This window comes from Tetranychus urticae, chromosome 2, assembly GCF_039701765.1.
Source record: "Tetranychus urticae isolate SD_2017Ah chromosome 2, NJAU_TeUrti_SD_1.0, whole genome shotgun sequence".
Taxonomy (NCBI): Eukaryota; Metazoa; Arthropoda; class Arachnida; order Trombidiformes; family Tetranychidae; genus Tetranychus; species Tetranychus urticae.
The window spans coordinates 18,304,291-18,331,948 of NC_142959.1; the positions used below are offsets into that span (position 1 = coordinate 18,304,291).

A 27,658-nucleotide genomic window follows, 5' to 3' on the forward strand; every position below is an offset into this window, starting at 1 on the left:
AAACCTTTCAATCCAATTTAATGTTACCTTTTTCTTTCTCTACTTTACCTTCATTTGTTCATTTCATTTTGTTTGGTCAGTTTTGTCCATCTTTTTTTCCCTTTCCAGGTTATTGTATTTTCTGTTATGATAAATGTTTTATCATCCATTGTTGTTGTTTATATTAGTACAATAAGATGTTCAAGAATGTATAAAGATGGTGAAAATATGCCACAAGAGACTGGCCAGAATAATATGATAAACTTGGAGAACATGTTTTTTCCTCTCAAATCCTCTATTCTTACCTGATCCATCATAATCATTCCCAGTGATTCCCTGTCATAATTATTGTTATAACAAAGATTCAAGCGTAATTTAATATTGAGACAAGAAAAGGTTGAAATTGATTTCGGGTTCATTTTAGAGGGAACACAGTTTCGCAGTTACTGTCCCAATTCAGATTTCGTTAATGTTGGCAAAAAGCATTCAAACTTCGGAGACTTCAACAACGAACTCAGTTCAATTGGAATCTAGCTGGAGACAATTTTTGCGATGAATTTGTTGCTTATGCTTGGGGAACTGGTGAATTGATAGTGGCAGCAACTGTTATCATCGATTGTACAGTTGAAGTTCATCTTTTCAATTTTCAGCTTCTTATCCAATTGACTAGGAAACTTATCAAATAAGCAAGAGATTGTGATAATAATATTGCTGTTGGTGCATTTTTTGCCTCCCTTTTGTAAAACTATAGTTGTTTATGTGTCAGCTTTTGTTTGCCTGGATAAAGCTTGGTGAACTTTTTTTTGCGACTCAAAGCTATTGAACTGTGCAAGGCATGTGAATTGATGGAGCAGCAAAAGTTTTTGCACTTGATTGGTGGCTGTCAATGAGTGAACTGGGAGTGAAAATGGAAAGGCGATCAAAGAAAAAGATGAAACATTAATTGTTTCTGTTTGAGCAACGGAACGGAGCAAAGAAACATTAAGATTGAAGCTAAAATTGATCAAGACATTTTTATTGTTTAGCAATCATCATCATTATTGCTATTATTAATATTATTATTATTATTATTACTGTTGTTATTACATTTTTTTTTCTTCTTCTCATTCTCTTTTTTCTTATTGCATTTTGCTTTTCATTTGAGCGATATTTTCTTCTCTTCTTCTTCTTTGCTGGTTTTACTTTCAACAATCAATCTTTAACCATTTCATTAACAATTAACAAAAGTTTCATCAAAGTTTGCTTTCAAATACAGCCTTGTAGTAGTAGTAATGATGAGAGTGATGATAATTGCTATTATTATTAATACAATATAAATCTGTTGTGAAAACGATTTTTATTCACAAATGTTGAAATGCTGCAAAATAGTTACTCTCCTGATGATGATGACAGAAATGAAATTACAACAGATTTAATTATCTTTTAGTTTTGACAGTTGACAACTTCAATGATAATAATTTTCTCGTCTTCTATTAATACAAATTAAAATTGTGTAACTTGTTTTTTTTCATTTCAAACACACGATGATATTAAAACGATTCACAAGTTTGTTCATGCAAGAAAGCTTTTTTGTTTCAAGAGTTGCATGTCAGTATTAAATGACAATCTTGAAACAAATTAACCAGATTCACTTTTAGTTTCACTTTTTGTATTCATCATTTTTCCTCGATAATCACATTAGGTTGGATCCATATTAGGTTTGAAACAATTAGCTTCCTTCTTTTGTGTGTGTGTGTGTATAACTGTAGCAATTCCAGGTGAAGAGAATGAAGTTGATTGAATGAATTACCAGATTGAGGGAAATGTTGGTATATTAAAAGTTATTCAATATCGTTGCACCATCAGTTATATCATTTAGTGTTTACTATTATTTGTAATCAATCCTTGTCATATGTTTGTTGATTAGAAAAATCAGAAATGAAATTAGTTTCCAACTGCAAGTATCCAACAGAGTCTTTGGCTTTTTTTCTTGATTCTAGATATATTAATAACTTCTTGCTTCGTACTTTGCTTTAAGTTAACCGTAATGTTAACTTGAATCTTTCATCAACGCCCAATTTGATTTACTTCATCTTATACTAGATCATCATCAACATCAACAACAACATAATCATCATCATTATCATCACTTACTCTTTTTACTCTACTTTCTGCTCTCTGTTGTACCATCATGTTCACTGTTTTTCCTTCTTGTCTTCATCTTCTAGTATTTATCTTGCTTATTCATTCCTTTTTTTTCTCCTTCTCTTTTCATTTTTCATTATTCAATCTTTGGGTCAACCGTTTGTACTTAATATTTTCATCATCATCTCTTTACATGATTATTATTCTCCATCCCTATCAATATTGGCCTTTCCCTTTGATCATCATCTTTCCAATCTTTCTTTTCATCTTGAAAAATGATTCCAATATCCGTTGAATGTTTTTCTCCTCCTTTGCTCATCCATTTCTCTTTCACTTTTCACTTTTGATCCTTCCTTTGCGCCTGGTAATAATAATATTGCTATTGATTCAATTTTCCCTCTTTTTTTCCAATGGTAAACTTATTATGACTTATCACTCTTTCTTTCCATCTTGTTTCCTTTTGTATTAGGGAATGGATGGCCAAGATATATTAAGATTATTCCGAGAGAATCGACGTCTTCCAAAGCCTGATAATTGTCCCCAAGAAATATACCAGCTTATGTGGAAATGTTGGCAATTTAGGTAAGAAAAAACAGATTAGCTTTTCTGTAGTTACACAAAAGATACGTAACTAACCAGATTGTACCTTCATCGGTCTTCGTCTTTCATTTGTTACAATTTATAACATAAGTACATAATTAGACTTATCTCCTGCTAAACTCATGTTCACCATTGAAATCTCGCCAACCAAACATTGATGTACTTATAGTCCAGCAAATTAGTCCATTAACAAGCCAATTGGTTAGTCCATTGAGTAATCCATAAAGCAATACACCTTCTTTTACCAATCTTGAAACACAATTAAAACAAATTAGTTAATATCATTAGCAAACATAAATTTGAATGTTAAATTGAAATACTTACCCAATTAAAATCAAAATCAACCACAAACAAAATTAAAAACAAAAACCATTATAAAGAAACAAGTCAATTCAAAATGAGAGGGAAACATGTGATTACGTATAAAGAGTTAAAATAACGGCTAACTAAGAGGCGCCCATTTTGAAAGCTCATTTTACACAAATTGTTGAATTGATTAACCGTTAAATAATAAGCTAATATAGCAATAAATTAGTTTAAATAAATCAAAATTTTGACAAAAATGAATCTCTGAGGAAACGATATTTTCCAATGTTACTAATTTTACCTTTTTTTATTTAATAGACCTGAAGATCGTCCAACATTTGCTGAAATATGTCAAACCATGACAACCTATTTTCTGTGCTCAAATATTTAATGTAAAACAAGCCTGACATTGGGAACAATTAAGAGCCTTTAAAGGGTGAAATATGATGTGGATGAAGGTAACAATAAATAAATGGTGAAACAAGAAGCAAGAAAAATATCAATTGTTAAAGCTGATGATAACAATGGTTGGATAACATCTGATGAAGAGATCGTGAAACTGGATAAAATGTACAAGAAATGAACCTTTCCTTGTATTACCATCTTTAATCATGTTTGTTGTGGCCTGATTGAACCAAAGGAAAATGTCGTTATGTTGATGGCAAAAACCACATCATTAACCATTGAGGAGAAGAACCTTGTTTTAATTACATTTGTTGTTAATGATGATTTTGATCAGATGATAATTTATATGTTTAACTTGATACCTTTTCTTTTTGTATCCTGATGATGACAACAATTAAAGTTGCCAATTACATTGCCATCAATCATGTGAAGCTAAAAAATTAGGTTGACACGAAAAAATTTTGAAAGGAGCAAACCTTTGGACCAAATTAACTCAAAAATGTTAAACTAAACTTTCCAGATTGTTACAATTTACCTGTAAAAATGAAACAACACCAACAGCAACAAAATTAAAAACTAACCTTAAAGATAGATTAATATTACCAAAAAGACTTATCAAATTGCACGTCAATCATTCATTTTGTCAATAAACAAAATGAAAAGTAATCAAGAAAAACTCTGTACAATTGAGTAAATTTTGTGTAAATATCTTGTTATTAGACATATTAAAGCATCATTTTTTGATGTTCAACTTGTAATCAATGACAAATTGTAAATAGCGAAAGTCAAAGTTGGAATAAACGCGAAAAAATTGTAATAAAAATACTGTTGTAGGGTCAAGTTAAGCGGAAATTTTTAAACAATAAATGAAAGTTTAATAAGATCGAACTTTATTTTGTTCAGCTTTCCATCGCCTTTTTTTCATCTCTAGAGTCTAAGCCTTAGACATCGAAGTCAGTCGTTACATTCATTGACTGACTGTAACTTGACCGAGTCAAGTTGCTCTTTGACTGACTACGAGTCGTCCAACAGTCGACTCTTCTTCACTGTTTTCAATCTTTATTTTGGATCAGTTTTTTGCATAAGTTTATGTTGAAAATAAAAGCAGCTCAAAATTGTGAGGCTAAAGTTATGGTTAAGATGAAAGGTTAAGGAAGGAAAACAAGATTGACTTGTGTCAGGATGATGAACATGGTAAAGATGGGAAAAGATGTGAAAATAAATGTTGAATTAATGAAAAGAAGCGAAGGAATTGGAAAAGGAAAGGCGTTTATGGTTTACTTTTGGATGTTGCATGTGATGAGGTTAGGTTGTCATTGTTGATCGGCTCATTGGTCCACTAATAGCATGAAAATACGAAGACAGTTTCCCTTTACATCCATTATCCATTCTGTCCTCCTTCTTTATCCAAGAAACCTTTTCTTCCCTTTCACCGCCATTCTCATCATCACCATACTCACCCTTTCTGCATCTTCATCTTCAACATTCATAACAAGGCCAATATCCATTCCCCTTTCATGATGGACCTTGTTGGTTATTTATATTTAGGGTTGAGCCATGGACCAGTAATGACTTTACTTTTTTTTCTCTTCACAAGTTTACATGTAAGATATACTCTGGTTGTTGAGTGACCAAATTTGATGATGGTTCAAGTGTGCAAATGTAATGATAAAAATGACCATTTTCATGATCATCATCATGAACATTATCCTGACTTTGCTGGGTGAAAATGGTTTTACTTTTTCTCTCTTCGGCAATCATTTTTTCTTCTTCTTCAAAATTTTCAACTTATTCAGCTTTTTTCAACTCTCTGACCATTTGAAACCATTTTTTTAGGAAACCAGAAAAAGGGTGAAATTCAAGTTGATAAAAGGTTTGTTTTTTTCGCATTATTATGATAATTTTGGTTCCAATTTTTTGCCTTCTTTATCAAGACATTTACCTTTACAATTTGTTCAATTGTTGACTGGTTCATTTAGCAATATTTTGCTATTCATTTCATTTAATTCTTTCATTCCATTCAAACATCATTCCGGTTTTTATTTAATATTTTGATTCTTTGCCTTTTCTTCATTTTTTTGCTGGTCCTTTTGGCTTGACATCCATTATGGTTTTATTATGTACAACATTACCATTTGATTGAATAATTTAAATTTGAATGATATTTTTTCCCTTCTACTCTTTACTGTTCATTCAAATTGTCCATTCTTGACCTTTCAATGTTTTGTTATTTTATCTTTTCCTTTTCTCTTCATTTTTATTTTAAATTTTCATTCAATTTCAATTCAAGTTGAAAATTTTATGTTTGTTTGCATTTTATTGCTTGTAATAACATACAATTGGAGTTGTGCATTTGTTCAAGAAATGATATTTTCAGATGAGTTGACTTTCCAAAGTCAAGAATGAATGGAAATTATGAATTGGAATCATTTAAATTTCATTCTTGAACTGATTGAGATCAATTTTGATTGAATTCAACAAATTGAACATCATAAGAAAAAATCGCATGATTTGGGTTTCCAGTGGAGTCAAGCTTTACTCTTGGAATTGTCCTTTTCTTTCTGCTAGATTGATGCTGATTAAATTGATTAGTTGTAAGTCAGGAAACTGGTTGAACAATAAATGTATAATCAGAGTAAATTAATGGTCATCATAAAAAATGGTTAACAAAACGAGTAAATTAAAAAGTCGGGTTAATGGGTTGACATCTGGATGACAAACGGTTTCCTCTTTTAATGCGCCATCATGGACAGTATGTTGAGTTACTCAGCTCACATGAGTTCAAACCTTGAATATAATCATAAAAACAATGAGAATATCTTGTGACGCAATTTCCGTTCCAAATAATCAGTTAATCACCATGTTTAACAAGAAAGGTAACTCCATCTTTAAAGTATAATCAAAACCAAAGCCAGATGAAGCTTTTTTTAGGTTACCTTTGAAATAACATTGGTTCAATCTTGGGTTTAATCACAGGTTAATCACAAGTGTTGCAAATCAGAGTTTGATGATTAAGGTACAATAAATTAGAGACACTGATTAGATATAAATCATTTTGATTTGGAACCATTTTTATTTAAAATGTCAAATCAAATGAAAACATTAAACAAATCGAGTTAATTTAACAAGAATTTTTGTTATTGCAAAATGTGCTTCCATCTATGATAACTGTTAGTAGTCGTCTTCTTCTGAGAGGGAAAAATTGTATTTTCCCATTATTATGTTAAGTTACAAAAGTTGACTTGTTTTCATTAAACATTTGTGTTGGCAATGTTTGTGTGATATTTTTTTTGAACGCGCATTTTATTTTATTTTTGTGTGTTTGCTAATTTTGTTTCATTTAATTTTCCTGTTACAGTTTATTTTAAATGATTTGTGACCATCATCAACTTTACAAATTGTGACGATTTATTAATACAGAGGATAAACTGTGCGTATCTTTACTTTTTCTTATCCACTTGTTTTGTTTACATTTTGCTTACATTGTTTGTTAACATTACCAGTCTGTTTTTTTGGATGTTTTACAGTTGATTAGGTGGTCCAATAATTGTTATCCAAACGATCCAGGAAATTTACAAGATTGATGCGATGGACACGCTACGGGAACAAGTTATGATTAATCAGTTTGTCTCGGTTGCTGGGTGTAATCATGATCAGGCAAAGAAAATGCTTAAAAACAATAATTGGCAATTTCAACGAGCTTTGAGTATCTTTTTTCAAGAGTCACCCGTTGTCGGGCTTAATCCAAGTGGAAGATATAATCCACTTACAACACCAGCCAATACTCCAGCAACACCACCTAATTTTCCGGAAACCTTGTTGGCTTTTTCAAAATTTACAACATCACCCGAAATTGATGCAACCATTGGGTCAAACAACAAATCAAATGTAAATGTTGATAATGACATCAACGATAATACTGTAAACTATAACAGTAACAACAACAAACCTCTCAATCATCTCCAATTTAATTCTCATCTTTATGGGGTCTCTAAAATTCAACCCCAATTCAATCATCATCATCACCACAGTGTAAATAATGCAAACTCCTTCACCGATAATGGTTCACCAGCACCAGCAGCATTAACTCTGGATGGAACCAGCAAAATTCAACTTAAAGAATTGGTATAATGGATCTCATAAGTATCAATGCATGATTTTTGGACAGTTAAATCAAAAGGACGATTCATTCACCCGGAAAAGCCAAAAAAGCTAAACTTTCTATTCTTTCATTCTCACCATCAACTCTTTACTTCTATCTCTTTCTCTTTTCCTCTTATCTTATTTTTCATTATGGATCTAATCAATCAAACGTTTCCCATAATTCTATCTTTCCTCATCTAATTACATCGTATTAAGCCCTTAAAAGTTATTACATTATAAATGTATGTTTTTTGATGTTTTTTTCTGGTTCAAAAGAAACGTACAAATTACCTTAACTAACACATAATTGAATAAAAAATGTTGAATTTAACTCAAGATTCACTTGATCACTTTGTTATTCATCGCCACAACCCACACACAGACTAACCTATGAGGAAAAAGTATGGATCTAATTGGTTTAATTGTTTGTTGTTTTCTCGTAATTCCTTGCAGCTAGAAGTTCAGATTACCTTCAGAATTGCGTTGCAACTCAAAACATTTAAATATAAACATTTGAGATCATGGTTTTTCAAAATACGGTTTGAAAATTGCCAATCTTAACTCTCACTTTAAAAACCTAGGAAAAGGTTACCAGGCTCAATAGTGAAAAAATGCGTCACATTCAATGTTTTAAATCCTGATATTAAGATAAAGCTTTCTCAAGATCTGGATTAAATTACATCAGCACGTGTCTTCAATCTTCCTCAATGCATTTTCGAACAAGAAAATCTTTGTATAATCTGAAGAGTATTGATTAAACAATCGAACCCGAATTTCCCCCATGAGTTATTCATCGATCCCTTCATGAACCTCAAAATAAACCCACCATTTGCATATTGATCAAACTAATTCTTGTTTTATTTTCATCTTTTACAGACATCTTCACCAAGCCACTTTTGATGGATACATTATTTTCCCAAACAATCAATAAAAGAGGTAAATTATCAAAACTACTTAACCTTGAATTATAGCAACAGACTGAATATTGGATTCGCCATTCTTACCTTTGTTCAATGCCATACAACATGATATACATTTTCAAGTTCAAGGTAAAACTGTTGATAATATTAGATATTTAGATGGCCCATTTTAACTCTCACTTTTACATTTCATCTTTTCCTTTCATCAGATCATTCTCAATGAGACTCCAACCAACATTATCCTGCGCTCTTTACTCAACTTTTGTTTTGAGTCGCATCCAGATTCATATCACCATGAGTTGATCAGGTGAAATAACATAGATCTGTACTTTAGATGTTAATTTTTATGGCATTAGAATAGATTACCCAATGAAAGTAAAAACATCAACAAGCTGATAAGCTAAAATAAGCTTCCATTGGTGTAGCTTTCTGATGACTATCCAGGTCAGTTTACCTTCAACTCTTACCAGCATTTTCATTTAAAATCCCTTTCTCTCTATTTCTTATCTCTATTGTTGATCTTTTTTTAAAGCAACTCATATTACTTTGTCAATCTGGTTAACATAACGTCTTTTGGTTAAATGGCTGGTTGCCTTGGCCAAGACAACGACCAAGGTTGCGTTCAAGTTTGCTGGTTTAAAGTGCCTTGTTTCCATCTCTCTTCTGAGCTTTGTAGGGTTGAATCAACTTTTATCATTTCAATTCAGCTATTCAAGTTAATTTATTGTTTAGTTTTGCTTTCTTTAAAAAGTACAACATTGAAGCTGAGTGAATGAGGAAAGGCTTTAAATCAAAACATGATTTTCGTTTATGTTTAATATTAATGATGATGTTTCTTAAATTATAGTTGATTGTACATATTCAAGGACACTCTCTTGACTGGTTAGCAAAAGGGTTTCAAGTTTACATGAGAATATGATAATCAAGATTCATTGGTTACAAACAACTGATAATTCAAGTTGCATCAAGAGAACAAGGAATCGATTAATAATATAAACACAAATTGTTCAGCTTCAATTGACTTGTACATTGAAAGAAATGTGATATTTTTAAATGGCTTTCGATCATCGTATCTTTGCCAAACCAGAATTAACTTGCTTCACGATTTGCTTCAAACCTTCATCTTGTCTTTGAACAGTCTATTGAACTCTGTTATTTTATTGAGACTTACCTAGTGTTGATCATGATCGATTACTAGATCAAAATCGATCAAAAGCTCTCGATCATGATCGATCAAAATTTTAAATGATCAAAGGTTCAGAAAATCTGTATCAAAAGCATGTTTTAAGCGGAGCTCTTAATTAGGAAAATGGGTAACAGTCTAGTTATACGGACACAAAACAATAACAAAGCCGTTAATTGAGGCCCCAGGCCGTCCAAGCCCAACCGAACCTAACCAAACCTAACCTAACCTAACCTAATCTAACCTAACCTAACCTAGTCCGACCTAGAGCGCGATAATAATCGATTATTTATTTGAATCTATAGCACTGTTTATTATATGTGTCCGTATAACTAGACTCTCACCGGAAAATGCAGTAAAATTGAAAATTTTTTATCGCAAAATCGATCGATTAAGGAAAATTGTTGGACGATTTATTTCGATCGATCAAAATTGTTACGATCGTAAAACACTAGACTTACACTGAAGCTGGTTATGTTTATTATGTTTACTATTAAGTAACTTATTTTTAAAGGCAATTTTTTTGAATATGATCATGAAATTTTCAATTTGCAATGGTGATTTGATAATAAAGTGTCTGGTAAAAATTGAAAAACATTAATCACAACTCAAGTTATTCAAGTTTTTATTTTAACATTGTTTTCTATGGAGGCAATTGATTGTCACAAAACGCAAAGAATTGCCGATGATTACATACTATAGCGCTCACAATGGTTTTATTCATTCAAGATTAAGCAGACAACAATAAATTCATTGAAAGTAACAAGTAAAAAGAGAAACAAAATGTTTAAATAGATATTTCATGTTTCTTATATTGTCCAATCGCTTATGTTGTTAGTTCTTGTTCAAGAGTAATAACAATTCGTAATTTCAGTTACTTATATTTCAATTCATTTCTATTTATTCCAGCATCAACGAGGAAGAAAAAGCATTCTTCACCTTCTAGCCCTTTTCATTTGTTCCTCTCTGGTCATCTCAAAGCTACATCTTTAAAATTGATAACCCTTCGTAATTTATCCACCATAAGCAGTTAAAAACTGATTTTAATTGGTTGAAGTTCACTGTCAATACGTCCATTCCTGCTCAAGATACCGAGGACCATGTCCATAGCAAGTTGAAGAGGAAACTGTTTTAGTGAATAAGCTATTAGCGAGAAAATTGAATCTGGTCTCTGTTTTTCGTTTGATTCAATATGAAACTGCAACAACAGATGGTGACACTAGAAATCATCTCTTGAAGTCTTTCGTCTTGATTCATAGTTACTGAACTGTCGTAACTACAGTGAACTATCGGTTATTTTTGCAGGAGAAGAGCCATCTACTGACAGAAAACACGAAGAAATTCAGTAGTTTATGTTCAGTTTCATGGCAAAGAGTTGAATACTTGGTGATTCTTTCAACATAACCAAATCACAAGTAGCTGTTCACAAAATCCAGAGTTTGTTGTATTGAAGACTAAGAAAGTAGCAATCTGTAAAAATCAGTATTACCGTGAAACGATTTAAAACCAGAATCTAATTTAAAGAATGAAACAAACTTTTCCTTTTCAAGCTTCTATTGGCTAGAAATTTGTTTGATATATTTGGCCACATAATGAATTGTGAGCGAAAGTGTTGCGAGCAAATAGACACAAAACATCAAATGATAGCTCGTTTCTCCAGGAACTTTTCCATCGACACCATCATATTTAAAGGACCCAATTAGAGGAACACTTATTAGGATAACAAATACGAGTGAAACGATGCAAAGTATACGATAAAGGTTTAATATTCCTGACCAACGTTTGATGATCGCAGCTATAACGATTCCATTCAGAAGCAATGAATAGTAAAAATATGGAAATATGCGAATATGGAAGTAACTGGAGTAAAATAAAGAGTTGTTTGAATCATTGATTTCAACAGCCAACACAACCACATCTATGAAAGTTGATATTGTAAAGATGAGCAGAAGAATATTCTTTGGATTGATCAAAATTCGAAATGGGTTGCTCTGCTCATTTGGATCCACCATATTAATTTGAAGTCTATCAATGAGACGATTAAACTAACAACACGAAAATGTAGATCGCCGGCCGAACGAATGTATTGTTTTCATCAAACACCATAAATAGTTTTCTTGTGTAAAATGGGTTATAGCAATTGTTGTCCGAACTACCTCTTGAAACATTTCTACATCATTCTTGACCAAATGTTCAAATGAAATGAAGTCAATAACAATTGTATTGAACTCAAAATATAAATGAATGATAAAGTGTAAAATATAAGAGTTAATTTACTGTACAAAAATGACAAATCAATAGCAAAACTCAATTGTTGCTGTTGGATAAATGTCTATCGATTTTCAAATGACTACAAAAGCTTCAAAATTTTATCCCGTTTTGTGTTGAAAACTTATTCTATTTCTGAATATTTCAATATCAACTGAAAATTAATTGATTGTGTATTTGATAGCAGAAAATTTATATTCCAATATTGGTGATTTGTCAAAGAAAGCAAAATATCAATAGCAAAAATATCCATTTGTATACAAATCCGTCAATGCTTTAGATTTGATTAACCCTTCAATTTCAACATTTGATTCATCAGTCATTCCTTAGTTTACAGATAAATTTGTGTCTAACTTCATGAGTTGACATTTCCATCTAATATGCTTCTTAGAAACACATGTTAAGTAAATAATATTGATCTTGATATAAGCTTTATATTTACTCTTGATGCAGGTAATTGAATGTTAACGAGACGAGAGACGATTATCATAATGGAGAATCAATCCTTTGATTTTTCCCGTAATTAGCTCTACAATTATCACCTATTACCATGACTTGAAATGTAATCTAGAGGCAAAGTTCCGCAACAAGCGACATCATTTATTAAATTATAATTTTTACAACAGATATAATCGATACTAATTACATTCAGATCAAGGTTTTCCGACTTATAGTTAATGGAAAGATAAAAGCAAAAGACGTTTGTATTTACTCCATTTTAAGCATAAACTGGTTAAAATTTGAACCAGATTATGCTTAAAATGAGAATAAAAAAGAATGTAATTAAAGCCAAATATTGAACAGGACGAGACCATGAAGATTCTTTATTGTAACAGTAAATCAAGCTAGACTAGAAGATAAAAGGAATAACAAGAATTATCAGGAAAAGTTGAATGATGCAGCTTCAGGGATTAACTCACCCAACCACCTTGATTGTGAATCCATCGAGCTAGATTATTCTCGGTGTAATTGCCAACCGTATCCACCAAACTGGTTATGTATTCTTGCTTTCCTTTGGTGGCACAATCGACGGCCAGAGCACCGGTAACACCAAACATGGCTGCTATCTTTGGCCAACTTATTGAGTCGATGAAAATTTCATCCAAAATTACTGTCAAAGCAAACGAGGCTTTCTCGGGTGACGATAAAATGCTCACATTTGCGCCCGATCTTTTGATTGCCGAGTCAAACAAACCTGGAGATCGTCTGTCCATTTCAGTTATTAAATCACTTATCGAGTCCATCAGGTCAACCAGCAGTGGATCAAAGTCAATGTTGCTCATTGATCGAAGTTTAGTTAAAGATGAACGTTTATCGATTAAACCACTTTTAGATAATTTGGTGCGAACATGGCGAGCACAGAGAATCCGTGTTTTATCAATTATATCCTTGTGGTTGGTTGAAAACTTGAGAGCCATCGTCTGGAGATGTTGACCGAAAGCAAGGCCAACAGCACTCAACCTTTTACCGCTTTCAATCAAAATAGTATCGGGTGACGAGTCTTCGTCTTCAAATTCATCGTCATCAGCACTTGAACAGTTGGCACCAAATGTTCGATCATAATAGGAAGAATAATAATTTTTAGAAGAAACGTTAACACTATTGACACTTGTGTTATAATTTGTTGATAAGAATGAAGATGATGATGATGCTGGTGATAAAGAGGATGATTTACCAGATGAGAAGTGGATTGGCAGATCCAGTAAAGGCGATGATTTTGTGCTCAATGATGTTGATGTTGACAAACTGTCAGATCGAAGTGGCGCAATTATCGGTAAACTAGACTTTCGCTGCATATTGGTTGGTATCTTCAACAGATTGTGACTTGGAATGAAGGGACCAACAGCCGTCCCACGACGGTACCTCACCTCATCCCTGGGAACATTCATTTTGTTTAGTTTCCAGCAACTTTGATTTTCACTTCAACATTCACTTAGTTGATTAACTGTGAATTTTCACACATTCACTTAAGGCACAGTCTATCGACTCATCACACAGTTTATTATCTTGGCACTTATCCAATGGTCACTGAAGACAATAAGTTTGGTAAAACAATTGTTGTTAATAAATCATCTTCAACACTCAACATTACAAGTTGGACATGTTTTCATGCCATAAATCAAGGAATCTACATGTAACCATAAATGGCATTTTTTCATAATTTCACTTTTCCATTGAGGCTCACACCATTTCCCACTTTGCCTTGATTATTGAGTAAACTGAAAGGCTGAACATTAAGTATTAGGTGATTAGAAACAATAATAATGGTTAAACAAAACTTTGAATGAAAAGTTGAAGCTTAACTTGACTAGCAACTGCAATAAGCAAGAAAAGTTGACTGATGATTACTGAATTATTGCAAATCATTCTATGCTCAGAGTCCGGAAATTACCTTGTATATCTAAAGAATATAAAAACAAATAGAAGAAGGAAGATAAATACAGCTTTGTAATCAAACCTTGGTGAATTGTGGCCTTGGTGCCTCTATTGTTCTTGATCAGTCAACATTAATGTAAAGACTGCAAGACTGTACAAATAGCAAGTTAAAGTTCAAAGATTCAAGAGGTCATTCCAATCACTCTGTTTATGCAAATTTGATTCATTACAAAAGCCAACTCAATCAATAAACTTGCTAGAAAATGCGTCGAGAATTGAAAGGTCGAGACAAAGTTTCTTAGAACCGCAAGTTACAGTTGGAAGTTATCTTTAATTTACATAAACAAACTGTAATTTTCATTTTCTACTCGAGAGTCAGTTCAATGACCATTTTATCCAATGGCCGAGACTTTTCACTGATCAAAGTGCAGGTAAACATTGAAAATGTGATTTTCCTTTAAACTGTAATTTTTAGTCAACTTTCAGCTTATCCTCATAACTCAACAATTGAAACTGTTTGTTGCAAATTATTTTAAATTTAAATTTTTTTAGCTCAAATCAATTAATTTCAACTATTGCATTAAATGTGAATAAACAGCCACTAAATTGGATCGCTTGAAGATTTCAATTTATGGAAGAAACATTTTCTCGAGCCAAGTTTGGACATCTTGTTTCCTGGCGTCAACATGCTCTGCCTCTCAAGTCACATTACGATTTAATACGATTGTGTCTTTTTGCGTTTGGCGTTTGAGATTGGTTGGGATCAGCAGTTGCTACAAGTACCATTAAACGAGAAGACCGAAAGCACTCTTTGTTTTAGATTCTGGAGAAACCTCTTTTTAATACAAGAATTGATTCATATTGGTTGAATGTTGTGCTTCATTGGACCATCGAACTCAGATATAAAGCGGACAATTCCTAATACCTTGAACCTGATCTTGACGATTCACTTGAAGATTTCCCTTTCAACCTTGTCATCAGTTTCCATTTCAATTTTGGGTTCATTGATTTGTGGTTTATTCCCGAAATTGTACGACTTATGCTTCGCATCCTAAGTGAAATTTCTGAACTTAAACGCTTGCGTGCTCTTTTCCGCCCTTTACCATCACAAGGACAGAAAATGAATAACACAGCTATGAAGAAAACCATGAAAACAAGGAATAGAGCAAAAATTTGAGCAAATAAAATTGTTCCATCTGTCTGCCCGGCTGACCTAAAAGTAATGAAATTGTTTGAAATGGCAACAATTGGAATCAAATTGCCATAATGTTCGTAAGCAAAAGTCACATTGATTTTAAATTTTCCTACTCTTCGAATATCCATTTGACAAATTACTTTGTAGCCTGCTTCGGGTTCATAAACAAAAGTGAGTTTGTCACATGAATCAGAACCAATTTTCACGTAAATTTTAAAATCAAGATCTGCCCTCCAATCAGGAACTCCAATGAAATTAATGAAAATTCGTTTCGACTTTGATCCCTCGGCCAATGATCTGGGCTTAAAATTGGTGATTTTGAAACAAAAGTTGACTGATGCAGAAGTCGCATCAACAAAGGATGAATTTGATTTACAATAGACGTTATCCCAGGTACACTTGGAATTATAGCCAAACATGATACAACTGAAGCAATCTTTGAACCTTTCACAGTTGAAATTTGTGTGACCAAAAGTCTTAGCCTCTTGATCGAGCCAAAACAGAGTGGAAGTAATGAAATTGAAATAAAAAAAGAATCGATTAATATCGTAAGGATATTTTGGCGTACATTCAGGTGAAAGGGCAGCGTTAATCGAGCTTAATGGACAATCATAGAAGGATATTCCTTCGAGAAAAATAAATCGAGTCTCCTCGAAAGGATAACCGTCGTGGATAACAAAAAGACGCAACATTGTTTTGGGTTCCAGGTGTTTCTCCAAGTTCAACTTGTACGATGGAATGTAAAATTTGGGGAAAGAACAAGTTGTCACAATTCTAGGCTGACAGCCTTTATTATTAAATGTAATGACATCGTGCATTGTAATGTAGCCGTCAACGCCTTTGGCACAGTTTTCAGCGACTTCATCGAAAATGGTTGAATAATTGTCAATGAAATAACGTTCATAGGATCCAACCAGCTGCTGTCCAGCGTAATTGCGCTCAACTAAAAGGGAAAACCTTTTCGATTCATCGTCCAGTTTACCCAATTTATAGACGAAATATGCTTTAGCAGCAAATTCAGCCTCAAAATAAACTTCAACTGCACTTGAAAGGATTGCATCTCCTTGGTTGAGACATAATCTCATGATTGAAATCTGACCTTGTGCAACCAAATCACGGCCTATTGCAATGTACAACTTGTCACCGATAAAGATGTGAGTAAGTATATTCCAATGTGAAAGGTGTTTACCATCTTCCGAGGTAAACCATTTTATTTGGTCAACTATTTCCACCTGAGGTTCTTGAGAAGATTCATTGAAATACAACAAATCTAAATAAGTAAATGGATCAGTTGAATATTCGAGGACAAGTTGTGCGTGAATAACTTTGTTGTCTCCCAGCATTATGAAATTTCCACTCAACAGATATCCACTCGGCCTTTTCAATGGTTTCACATAAGTTTTATTGTACAATACATATCCAAAGCCGTTAGTTGTGATGAACATGAGTCTACTTTTATTTGTATTCACCACTCTCCATTCTAGGATCTTTTTCGGATCCGACTCGGCTTCTGGATCAATTTCAACTGTTACCACTTCTCCTGCAACGTAAATCGTGTAAAAATTGTCCATCCCTTCCACTGGAAACACTTGATACTTGTAGGTATTGGCTGCAGAACGATAGGGTTTAGACATGGTAATGGCGACTGGTGAATGGAGAATAAAAAGACACAAAATTCGAGCTTGATGGTAATTGAGACATTTCATGATAGACTAGTTTATTTGTAGTTTCAATAAACTGCTTTAAATCATTTAGAATCCAAGAAGGTTTGAATGAAAAACAACAAAAATAATCCCAACAATAATATCACTCAATTCATCTCCCCAATCGATGAATCCATGTCCAATTTCAATGGGCCTTCCTGAAGATCAATATAACGCAACTAGCTGCCACCTCAGCATCCCATCGCCCTTTTTTCAGCTCTGTGTCTTTACAGTCAGTCGGTTTTGTAAGTTCATTTTTTGTTTTGTAAAATTTTGAAATAAAAAATATCTACTTTTTAGGACACAACAAGAGCATTTATTAGATGCAGTCACTGAAAAGCAATCGGCTGAAGGTATTTTGTCGACGCTCCAAACTTGAATACTCGAAAGGTTGCTGCTATAAATGTTATTTTCGCCATTTTTACTTAATTTATAATAGAATCAATAATTCAAGAAATTTCCTTTTTAGTAAACCTTTGCACTGAACACTAATTATGAGCTAACAATTAAACTTAAAATATCTCGGTATCACTCAAGACTATTGTTGAAACAGACATATTACAATTAAAACTGTACCGTTAAACGCAAAGAGCCAATTTAGTTGCGAGTTAATTTTAAGCACCGGCTTAACGGTTCCTCTAGTTGCCATACAAGACTTGAGTGAAAAGGATTTCTCGAATTTCCAAATTTCTAAATTTCAACTCATTGAGTTGAAATCATGTTACCAAAAATTTAAATTCAATTATTCAATTGGACGTTTGCTATCGCCATCTTTCGGTACGTATTCAACATCTTAATTTTTAGCTGTAAAAAGAGACACAAGATGGCGTTAACCCAATGTGTGCGATAACTTTTTCAACTCAATAAGTTTCAATGATTTTATTAAAAAGCAATGTTAATAGTTATTTGTGAAAGCTAAATGATCATTTTGTAAAGTTATTAGTAATAACTTATTACAACAGCAATTCTGAAAGGTTAATGTACAGGAAACCCATTTCGATGAATCTGATTCTTCGCTAATCAACTTATCTGTTTACTTATTTAGTGAGAAATGAAACAATTTAAATTTTATCATATTTAATTTTACTTATATTACAATAAATAATGTACACATTAGTTGTTGATATTTACAAAGTTTCTTTACATAGAATTGGATTGATCATTAAATGTAGTTTTATCAAGAATCTCGATTAAGAAACATGATTAGAAAGTAGAAAAGGAGAAATGAATTTCAAGAAATGGCAATTAAATTGTTCATTTGGCTGTTAATCATTTGATGATCGCAACAGCAATGGTTAAAAATCATAAGACAGTCAGCGAGTTTAATCAACTTTAGATTAAATGCAAGCTCAAATTGCATGCAATTGATTCCATTGAGCAGCAAATTTTCCCAAACCAATGTTGCTATTCAAATGAACTGACAAAAAGCATTGATTCAATTGAACAATTTGTTTAGTCAATCGATAGGTGACAATTGATAATCAACATTTCCCGTCCAATCTTTTATTCCATCAACTGAACCTGAAACAGTTATGAATATGAAATGAAATAATTTGCACTTTTGCATGTTTCATCATGTTTCCTTAACTGCTTTTGTATACAAAAAGTTCTGAGAAGTTGGAATTGATTGCAATATTGAAAAGACGATCATTTGTATTATCAATGAGAGATTGTATCATTATCATGAAAAGAAAGTAAATGAAGAGAGAGAGAGAAAACATAATTCTTTTTTTCATCTGCAAAAATAGTAAACAGAACAGTAAAGTTCTGATATTAACATGATATTGTTATTGGTATCATTATCATCATGATAAAGTTAACAATAGAAGAAATAATCTTCTCTAACAAAAGAAAGAAGATGAAGGAAGAAGTAAAAGTTATCTTCTTTGTTGAGTTAACCTGCCATTTGAAGACTCAAATCATTATCACAGTCACAATTAAAGAGGTTTTTCACCAAGTAATTGATTGATTGAGAGACAAAGTTGATTAAGCAGCCAAATTTTAAGGCAATCTTTCCATCCATTCAAATTGAAGATAATTGAGTAAAAAGTTGATCAATATTGATTATTGTAATTGATGGCAATTGATTCAATTAAGACTGTCTGGCATTGGGCGAATCCCGGACAAGTCTTTTGTTTATCGGGACTTTGATTGTGGCCATTGTTTGGACGCTAATTTCAACCTTGCAAGTCTTTCAGTTTTCAGTTTAGTCTGGCTTCATGATCGTCCTCATCATCAGACAATCAAGTTGAATAGTCTTGTTGACAGGACTGAAAACAAGTTCACAGCCCACTTTGAATCGTGTGTGGGTTTTCAGTGTTGACTGATTTTTGCGTTCCTTTTCCTTCTTGCGCTTTTGCAAGTTTCATTTTCTTTCACCATTCACATGATTTGCCATGTTCACACAATTCCTTGTCCTTGTACCAATAGGATGAGGTTCAAGCTTAAAATGAAGGATAAAATGTGACTTGGAAAGAGTTGCATTCCTGCATTGAATGGTTTCACCGATTTGAAGCTTCTCCGTCCATCTTGACCTTCTTTCGATCCAAATGCTGCAATAAAAGGATAAATGATTAATATAAATGGTTTAAAAGAGTTTAATCAAGGGTTAAAGGTTGACATTTTAGCGACATTTCCTGTTTCCTGATTATTTCATTGATGATAATTTTGTAGACAGAAAAAGCATGAAAATGGATTTCTATTGATCTCATTGTTATCACATTGTTTCATCTCAATGGTAAATGACTTTTGCTCTGATTTGTCAAACTTGTTGACTATTTATTTAATCATAATCAAGTTTAACTTTAAATTATCTGATTCGGAAATTGTCATCAATTGAACAGTTAATGAAAGCCATGCTTTTGCCAAATGAATTGAGAAAAATTACTTTTCAAAATTGATTGACAAATGAAGCAAGTTAAGGGTTGGGAAAAAGATTGAACTGATTGAAGATAAAATGGGAAAAGAGTTTTAAATCAATGTCTATATTGACAAACCTGGACCATGTTGAGTACTTTGAGAAACGGTCGACATTAAACTCAGATCATTATCGAATGTACTTGGCTTTCTCCAATCTGGAGTTGGTAAAGGTCGCTGAGGGTAACGGGGCGACCAACGAGGTGATGGATAAGGTCGTCTTGTATTGCTGGTTGATCCTCGGGACTCGTCTCCATCCAAACTCGGAGTCAACTTGTCATCGGAATTGCGATCATCTGGAAGGCTTCCTTTGGATGAACACATGATTGCAGTCCATTCTTTGAGAAAAGAACGACCTGACGAAGGAAGAAAATGAAACAACAAGATTAATTAACTTTAATCAAATCAATTAATTAATAGAAGAAAACAAAATTGACTTTAAAAGATAAGTGGCGCAAAAGCACAATTGAAGGTGTTACAAGATTAAAGGTAAAACTGAAGCGAACAGATAATGATAAGGATTAGGTGAATGTCCGTAGGGATAAAGTGATGTTGGGCGGTCTGCAAATGGTTCATGATGCTGAAGATACAAAGGATGTTGTGGGATCTTCTTGCAACAAAACTGGTTCCCAACATTGAATTTGGTTTTACCTGCACCCTTAGGTGTTGCTTATTGTTCATTAAACATAAAGTTAAACATTGTTGTTGCTCTTCAAATTAATTGTTTGCCCTTAAATTAATAGACTCATATTAACCGGTAATTTTGGGTTAATTTGAGTTACTAGGTTTACCTTTGAAGCTATTGAGATGGACCGACGAGGAGGCGGATAATCAACATCATCTGCTTTTTCAGTTTTCAGTTTTTCTACCAAATCATGAATTCATTTTTGGCTGTTATTTCAACCTTTTATTTCTTACAATTTTGCTAACAGAATTGTTAGAAATTGCAAAATAGAAACAAAAGAAATGCATGACATTTATTTCAATGAATATCTGAATCATGAGGGTTGAAGATGATCAGTTTTGATGTTGCTTTTGCATGGAGGTTTGTTGATGCATAAATCGTGATAAAAAGTTTGATTGCTTGTTACTTGTGTCAACACTTATAGTTATGCAAATTGATGGGAATAATGAGAGAGAAAAGTCATGATTTAGATGAGTTTTGTTTCAATTTGATGGAAGAAGAAAAGTTTTTTTCTTTTTTTCAAATTCTAATGACGATTCCGTAAACTTGGAAAACTGTGAAAATGAGTTTTTCCTTCAATTCTAATGAGATTCATCAAATGTTTCCAATTTCAATTGTTTAAACTTTTAAATGGATAAACAAGATTAATGATGATAATGATGATGTGAAATGAGGACTGAAGAAGGAATTCAAAATTGAAACTCAAGAGGAGATTTTAGTTCTGAGTAGAAAAGCGCAAACATGTTAATTTACTAATTAGTTGGTAATGAGGGAAGCAGAATGTTATAACAGTAATCAGGATTAGTTGCAATTAAATGTCGACTCAAGTCGCTTCAATAAGAAACAGTAAAGGGAAGCCACTTGAACCATGTTCATCATGTTTTGTTGAACATCTTTTCTGGTTTCTTTCTTTTGTTGCCTCAATTTCAAGGTTAGTTGAAAATGACAGCACAATATGAGGTGTTGGGATGAGGATGAGAAGGTGAAAGTGATGCTAATTAAAGTGAAAAAAAGGCTTTTCTGGTTATCATGAAAAGGATGATTGAGACCTCAAGATGGTTTAATAGGAAACAAGATATTGTTATTAAGGCTTTTGTTTATGTCAAAGAGGATGTAACCATTTGAAGATGGATTCAGATGAGAAGGCAAATAATATAAAAAAAAGTAAATGTTCAATAAGATGAGATGAGATGATAACGGGAGGAATGATAGAAGCCATGAGAAGAAGAAGAAGAGATAAAATCTTGGCAAATATTAGCTGAGTTATGTTGGCTTCTGTGTGTTTATCATTAGTGTTGGCTCTTGCCTTTCAGGGTAAATCAATTGCAAGATCAATTGTTTCGAGTTTCAAATGACTTGATATTGAAAAGTTTAGCCTTTCTCTTGATAACCGAATTTACCTTTTAATGAGAATCTTTTTTCTTCGAGTTTTATTGAAGGTTGAAAGGGAAATTGAGTTGTAAAGTGATGATAGACTGAAGATGGATGATGAGAAAGGGAAAGAAAATGTTTTCTCATTAAGATGAAAGATGACCTTTTCGGACTTTTCATTTTTCCATTCATAACTTGAAAGGTAAAGAGATTATCATTTTCAAGAGTAAAATGATACTTGGAGTCAATTGAAGATTATTGATACTTTGCTTTGATTACAAAGTGTTGCTTTCATGATGTTCATTGAGAAATGATTCCTATTCTGTTAACCCATTTATTTGCAACACTTTTTTCTAACATTTTCCAAACTTTTGCCTTTTCTTTTCATCTGTACAAAGGTTTTTTCGTTTAAAAAAGGAAGTTTAAAAGGAATGGAAAAAAGGAGCCAAAATGAACTTCTCAATTTGCCTTGAAGGTTTGATCATATCAAGACCTGTGAAGAGGTTAGTTTAAGATTTGCCGTTCATTTGGCAATATATAAATTGAACAAAATGGTAACATATATTTGATAAATAACTATCAACAAATAGTAAACTAAAAGGTTTTCCACTCAATGTTGATGTAATAATGTTTGAAGGTTTGAAAATGAAGTCAGCAACTTGAAGAGGCAAGAGGATGATAAAGGATGAGAGTGAGGCTGTAAAAGCTTTTCACTATTGGGTGTGAATCAAATTTTTCAAAATTGATGAGATGTTGGAATGAAAATGTTCATAGTTATCAGCATTATTTTGGAATCAAGTTTCTCTTCAAGAAAAATGGCAAAATAATATGAATCTTGCAAGAAAAGAAGGAAAAAAAGATTGCGATTTATTCACAAAAATGACTGAGGCGGGGTTTTCACTGGTTAATGTGAGTGAAAATTTGAGAGCAAAAAATGGAATAAAAAAGTGGAGAGAAAAAAAGTTTCTGTGATGAGGATAAATGTTCATCTGTTCATTTTAATATCAAAGTTGCTCATTTGTGGTTACCAAGTAACATGCTTGTTTCCATCAAATTAACTGGAGCATGTATTTATGAGGTTAACTGTAACTTTAATCATTAATTAAAAGTCTTTTTAATTGTCATTAGCAATCAGAGAAGTTGCTCTTTTTGTTTGGAAACTCATTTTTGAGGCTCACCTAATCTCAACTTTTAAATGTTATTTTGTCACTTTTTGTTGTTCATCAAACATCCAATCTCCACCCAAAGTTCCTTACATGGATTAAGGTTATCAACCTGGATAATTAACTTGCTAAGGCTGAGGAAACTCTATACAGCTTTACCTATTTATCTGTCCATTTTCATTTGTAATTGATGAACAAGATTTTTATTTGAACAAGATTAGAAACTGTTTTTTCTGTGTTTTTTGTTCATCTTTCATCTATTGATCGTTTTGAAATAAAAGGTTGTGAGTAACTGAGAAGCAGGGTAACCACCAAGGGTGAAATGCTTCTCAAAATGGATTCACATTGATTTTTGTTTATTTGTACTCGATATTAACCTTTCCCTTAATCAGTCAATGTTAATCTTGTTGCCAAATGTTGAATGTTAATGAACAGGGAAACCACTTAACGCAATATTCATATCTACAGTAACAATGGTTATAACAGTGATAATGATCAGGATAAAGGTAAATGTAAAGGATTCATCATTAGAGTTGGTCAACACTGTAGGTGCGCTAACGTGACTTCTGTTAACGATCAATGGGTTTAGTATAATTTACAGTCTTGCCTTTTCTTTTCATCTTTCATTTTCACTTGCATTTTGATTAATGATAATGGTCACTGTTAAGCAACTCATTTATTATAATCAATAATGTTTTTCATGTTAATTAACATCAAATCATCATCATTAAAGTTTATTAATATTCACACTTTCAAAGTGACCATTTAAAGGTTTAAAGTAGAGAAAGTTTTCTTTTCAAATAATTCAAGATTAGCAAAGAAACCAGTTGAGCTGAGATTTTGCTATCAACAAGTCTGGAATAACGGCCAATTCAGTTCCATGAAAATCTGCAATTTTTGTTCTTAAAAACATTGAAAACATTTTTATAAACTTTTTGGATAGTCGCAGTTGTTGAGGAATATTGAAGATCACTCGAATGTTTGATTTTGTGCTGAATTAGCTTGATTCAGTGGCTTAGAATCTGAAATTTTTATTTCGTATTTTGTTTGAGGTGAAATCGCAATTTGATTTGAACGTTTGCAGGGAGAAAATGGTTGAAGAGGTCGATTTCAGGCAGAGATGAATTTTTCAATCCAATAGTTATTAGTAAAGTAGAATATAATTTTAAAAGATTTGGAACTTAAAGTGAGCCAGAAAGAGATTTAAAGTGGATTAAGTAAGTTAACAAGGAAAAGATGAGGATAGCGATTAAAGTTGAGAGATGAAAATAGAAATATAATGTTAGCTCAAGATTAAAGTGATTTGTGCGAAATTGCTAAAAATATATTTTTTCCAAGTTTGTTTTTTTTCTTCTTCTGGTCGTTGCATTATGGAAGAGTGAAAAGGTTGAAAATGATGATTATCTTGAATGTTGTTTGAGTCATGTAAAGATGAGCTCAATCATTTGGTGAACCTCTAATTAACTTGAATCAGCTTCATTGACAAATGAACTCCAATTAGGGAATTCATTTGAAAAGAGAAAAGAAAAAGAAAGAATCAGATAAAGAAGTAAACAATCAAACAAAAAGATTCATTGAAAAGAAACAAAATTTATGAGAAAATTTTGTCCAAAATTCAACATTCGACTAATGGTGCAAAGCAATGTTAACATGAAATGTTGATTAAAATGAAAAATAGAAACAAAAGTTTCAACATTTTCATATTTACACTCATCTAATAAAGAGTTTGAATTGAATGAGGAAATTCAAAGTAAAGCAATTTGGATGAAAAGGCCATCAATAAGAGTCGACATGGAAACTTGCTATTCAATTATCTCATCATCATTATTCCTGATTACAATGATGTTCCCTGTTATTGGAATGATTGAGGAAAGTTATAATGGAAACATGAAAAAAGAATATTTAAAAGGAAAAATGTTGAGCAAAAGGAAGCTCCTGATTTAAATATATAAGGTAATCCAATGATAAAAGATGGAAATGTTGTATTCTTTTATCATTTAGATTAGCATTGATGTTGGAAACTAATAAATAGAGACTGATGATGATTTTGATGATGGCGAAGGAACAGTTTTTTTCTCTTCTTCTTCTTCTCCTAAATTGGTTATTACAATAATGAACATTTGATGTTGATATAAATTCTCATGAGTGGAAAGGATAATAATGATAACTGTGGTGAGTTGAAAAGAGCATTTCTCTTGATTCGATTTTCTTCTCTTCTTCTTCTTCTACCTCTGGACTTGATGTTAAAAAATGACAAAGAAATGGTGAAAAGAGAATCATCTGTTTATATCAATGTATTTCATTCACTCGAACCTCTTGATTTATGAATACTCAATTAATCACGATCAGATGAGGATGAAACTTTTCTCTTCTCTTTACTTGCAAATTTTTGTCAGACTTCTTGAGAAGACTGAAGGTGATGATGATGAGGATGAAAGATGATGCTGATGACAGCTAAAGAGCAGTTATGTTGAAGAGGAAAGTCACGAGTAAAGACTGACGAGGAAAACGAAACTTTTTGTGGTTATTTTCAACTTTCAATCAACATGTTAATCTGATGATTTTAAAGACAAACATATTAATGACTTTTGTATCAATAAGACATGAACTCATCAAGAGTCAGACCACCATAACTAGAGAAACTGGAAATTGGTTAAAGAATAGTTCATGTGAAAAGTATTTCATTTCCATGGTAATCTGATTGATGCAACTTATCAAAAATTATTATCAATATAATGGGTTTGATGGAAAGAAATGAAATGTTAACAGAAAATTCCTATTACCATGATTGTTGATTGTCTTAATCATTTTCGCCATTCTTTTTGGATAGAAGAAGAATAAAGAGGAAAACAAAATAAAATGATGATGATGATGAACACGATACTGATAATCAAAGGTAATAAGGAAAGATGAAGATTGAGATGAGGAAAGGATATATTGGAATGATCCAAATAAACCATTAAGATGAGATGAATCATCAATAAAGTCGATCTAATTCACAAGTTTCTCTCATCATTTTCATCTTTTACCGTCTTCCAATCATCTATGGATTTACCTTAAAGACGTTCAATATCTTTATTGAACATGAAAAGGAACATGATTTGTTGCTCGATCAACCCAATCCTGAGAAAGGTTCACAAGTAAAGGGATGCAAAAAAAGTTGTCATCTTTATCATGGACTAAGAATTATTTTTTTTTGTTCCTCTTTCGAGTGACAATTGCTATTTCAATGACAATGAAATCTGTTGAACCAATTGTTAGCATTTTAGTATTTACACTTGTTTCTCTGTTTCATTTCAGTGACACAAAAGTGAAAGATGCAGAGGATGAAGAAAAAAAACATGATGGAAACACAAAGAATGGTAAAAACATGAAGATAAACAGTGAACGGAAAATATCGACAAAGTTACAGTAAACAAGTTTTTTGTTGTTGTTGCTCTTGTTTTTGTTTCATGTTTGCCTTGGCATCATCTTAACAGATTAAATTGTGATCCTAACAATGTTGATAATTTTCAGTTGTAAGTTAGTTGATCAGTAGAGATCAAAGTCATTCTGAAATGATCAAAGTAAATTATTAGCTTGTCAATGGATAACAAGTTCAAATGGTTGTAGTGTTCAAAAATAAAGTGAATCAGATGGATGAAGGATGGAAGGAGAAAAAGAGAAAAGAAGAAAAACAGTTTGCAAAAAAAGAGGAAAAGATGAGGATGGAGAAAAGAACAAAAAGAGGAAAAAACTATCCAATTAACGGATGAAACCACACAAAAAGGTTTTGCCTAATAAACGTTGTTTGTTTGTTGCTGTTGATACTCTGTCTGATTGATCAGAAGCAAGTAAATTGCTTATAATCATTGGTTTTTATGAGGCTACTTGATAATTTACATTAAATGAAGCGAAAGCTTCCAACATAAGATGACCCGTAAAAGGCCCAAGGATAACTTGTTTTTAGTTATAATTACATTCAACTAATGTTTGATAATTTTAGTAAAGATGAAGATGAAGAGGGAACTGAGGGAAGTGAGGGAAATGGCGAGAGAAGATGCTATCGGAGAAACGAAGAGAAAAGGTCCAAAGAATATGAGAGAAGATGAAACATGATGAGAGAAGATGAGGAAGGAGTGATGGATGTAAAAACAAAGAGATTTTGAAGGATTGATTGCAAGATGATGAGAAGATATATGTTCAACTTTCAATATCAATTAAAGAGACTCATTAATGAGACACATTTGACTTGTTTCAATTGATGATGGATGTAATGGGAAACATGATGAATAATGTAAATCAAGATGAAGATGCTTTTTACAGTCTCTTGTGACACAGA

General features: G+C 32.4%; 4 protein-coding genes and 1 long non-coding RNA gene across 6 annotated transcripts in view; 2 read left to right on the plus strand and 3 right to left on the minus strand.

Moving 5' to 3' along the window:
- The window catches only part of LOC107366811 (uncharacterized), a 72,667-nt gene extending 68,495 nt beyond the window's left edge, over nt 1–4,172 (plus strand). Inside the window, exons 9-10 of the mRNA XM_015934451.3 lie at nt 2,573–2,685; nt 3,328–4,172. Coding sequence (XP_015789937.1) covers nt 2,573–2,685; nt 3,328–3,400 — 186 coding nt within the window. The 3' untranslated portion in view covers nt 3,401–4,172. The remainder of the gene's footprint in view (nt 1–2,572; nt 2,686–3,327) is intronic.
- On the minus strand, nt 1,363–3,149 carry LOC107366812 (uncharacterized). The gene is made up of 3 exons (XR_001569753.3): nt 3,028–3,149; nt 2,740–2,952; nt 1,363–2,659 (listed from the first exon to the last, which is right to left on the minus strand). It is a non-coding gene; the product is annotated as an uncharacterized LOC107366812 (long non-coding RNA).
- A 2,502-nt stretch (nt 4,173–6,674) lies between the features above and the next one.
- LOC107366871 (uncharacterized) lies at nt 6,675–7,893 on the plus strand. 2 transcript variants are annotated; one of them, XM_089268025.1, is made up of 2 exons: nt 6,675–6,844; nt 6,918–7,893. In XM_089268025.1, the coding sequence occupies exon 2, from the start codon at nt 7,003–7,005 to the stop codon at nt 7,543–7,545; it is 543 nt and encodes a 180-aa protein (XP_089124151.1). In that variant the 5' UTR covers nt 6,675–6,844; nt 6,918–7,002; the 3' UTR covers nt 7,546–7,893. The 2 variants fall into 2 exon arrangements, with proteins under 2 accessions (XP_089124151.1, XP_089124150.1); XM_089268024.1 differs by having other exon boundaries at nt 6,942–7,893.
- Nucleotides 7,894–12,507: 4,614 nt separating this feature from the next.
- On the minus strand, nt 12,508–14,903 carry LOC107366872 (uncharacterized). The gene is made up of 2 exons (XM_015934516.3): nt 12,849–14,903; nt 12,508–12,778 (listed from the first exon to the last, which is right to left on the minus strand). Exons 1-2 carry the CDS (start codon nt 13,815–13,817, stop codon nt 12,662–12,664), a joined length of 1,086 nt encoding a protein of 361 aa, XP_015790002.1. The 5' UTR covers nt 13,818–14,903; the 3' UTR covers nt 12,508–12,661.
- Nucleotides 14,904–18,262: 3,359 nt separating this feature from the next.
- Nucleotides 18,263–27,658, minus strand: part of tei (irregular chiasm C-roughest protein teiresias) — a 31,532-nt gene continuing 22,136 nt past the window's right edge. Inside the window, exons 5-6 of the mRNA XM_015934497.3 lie at nt 20,199–20,474; nt 18,263–19,754 (exon numbers count right to left, since the gene is read on the minus strand). Coding sequence (XP_015789983.2) covers nt 19,603–19,754; nt 20,199–20,474 — 428 coding nt within the window. The 3' untranslated portion in view covers nt 18,263–19,602. The remainder of the gene's footprint in view (nt 19,755–20,198; nt 20,475–27,658) is intronic.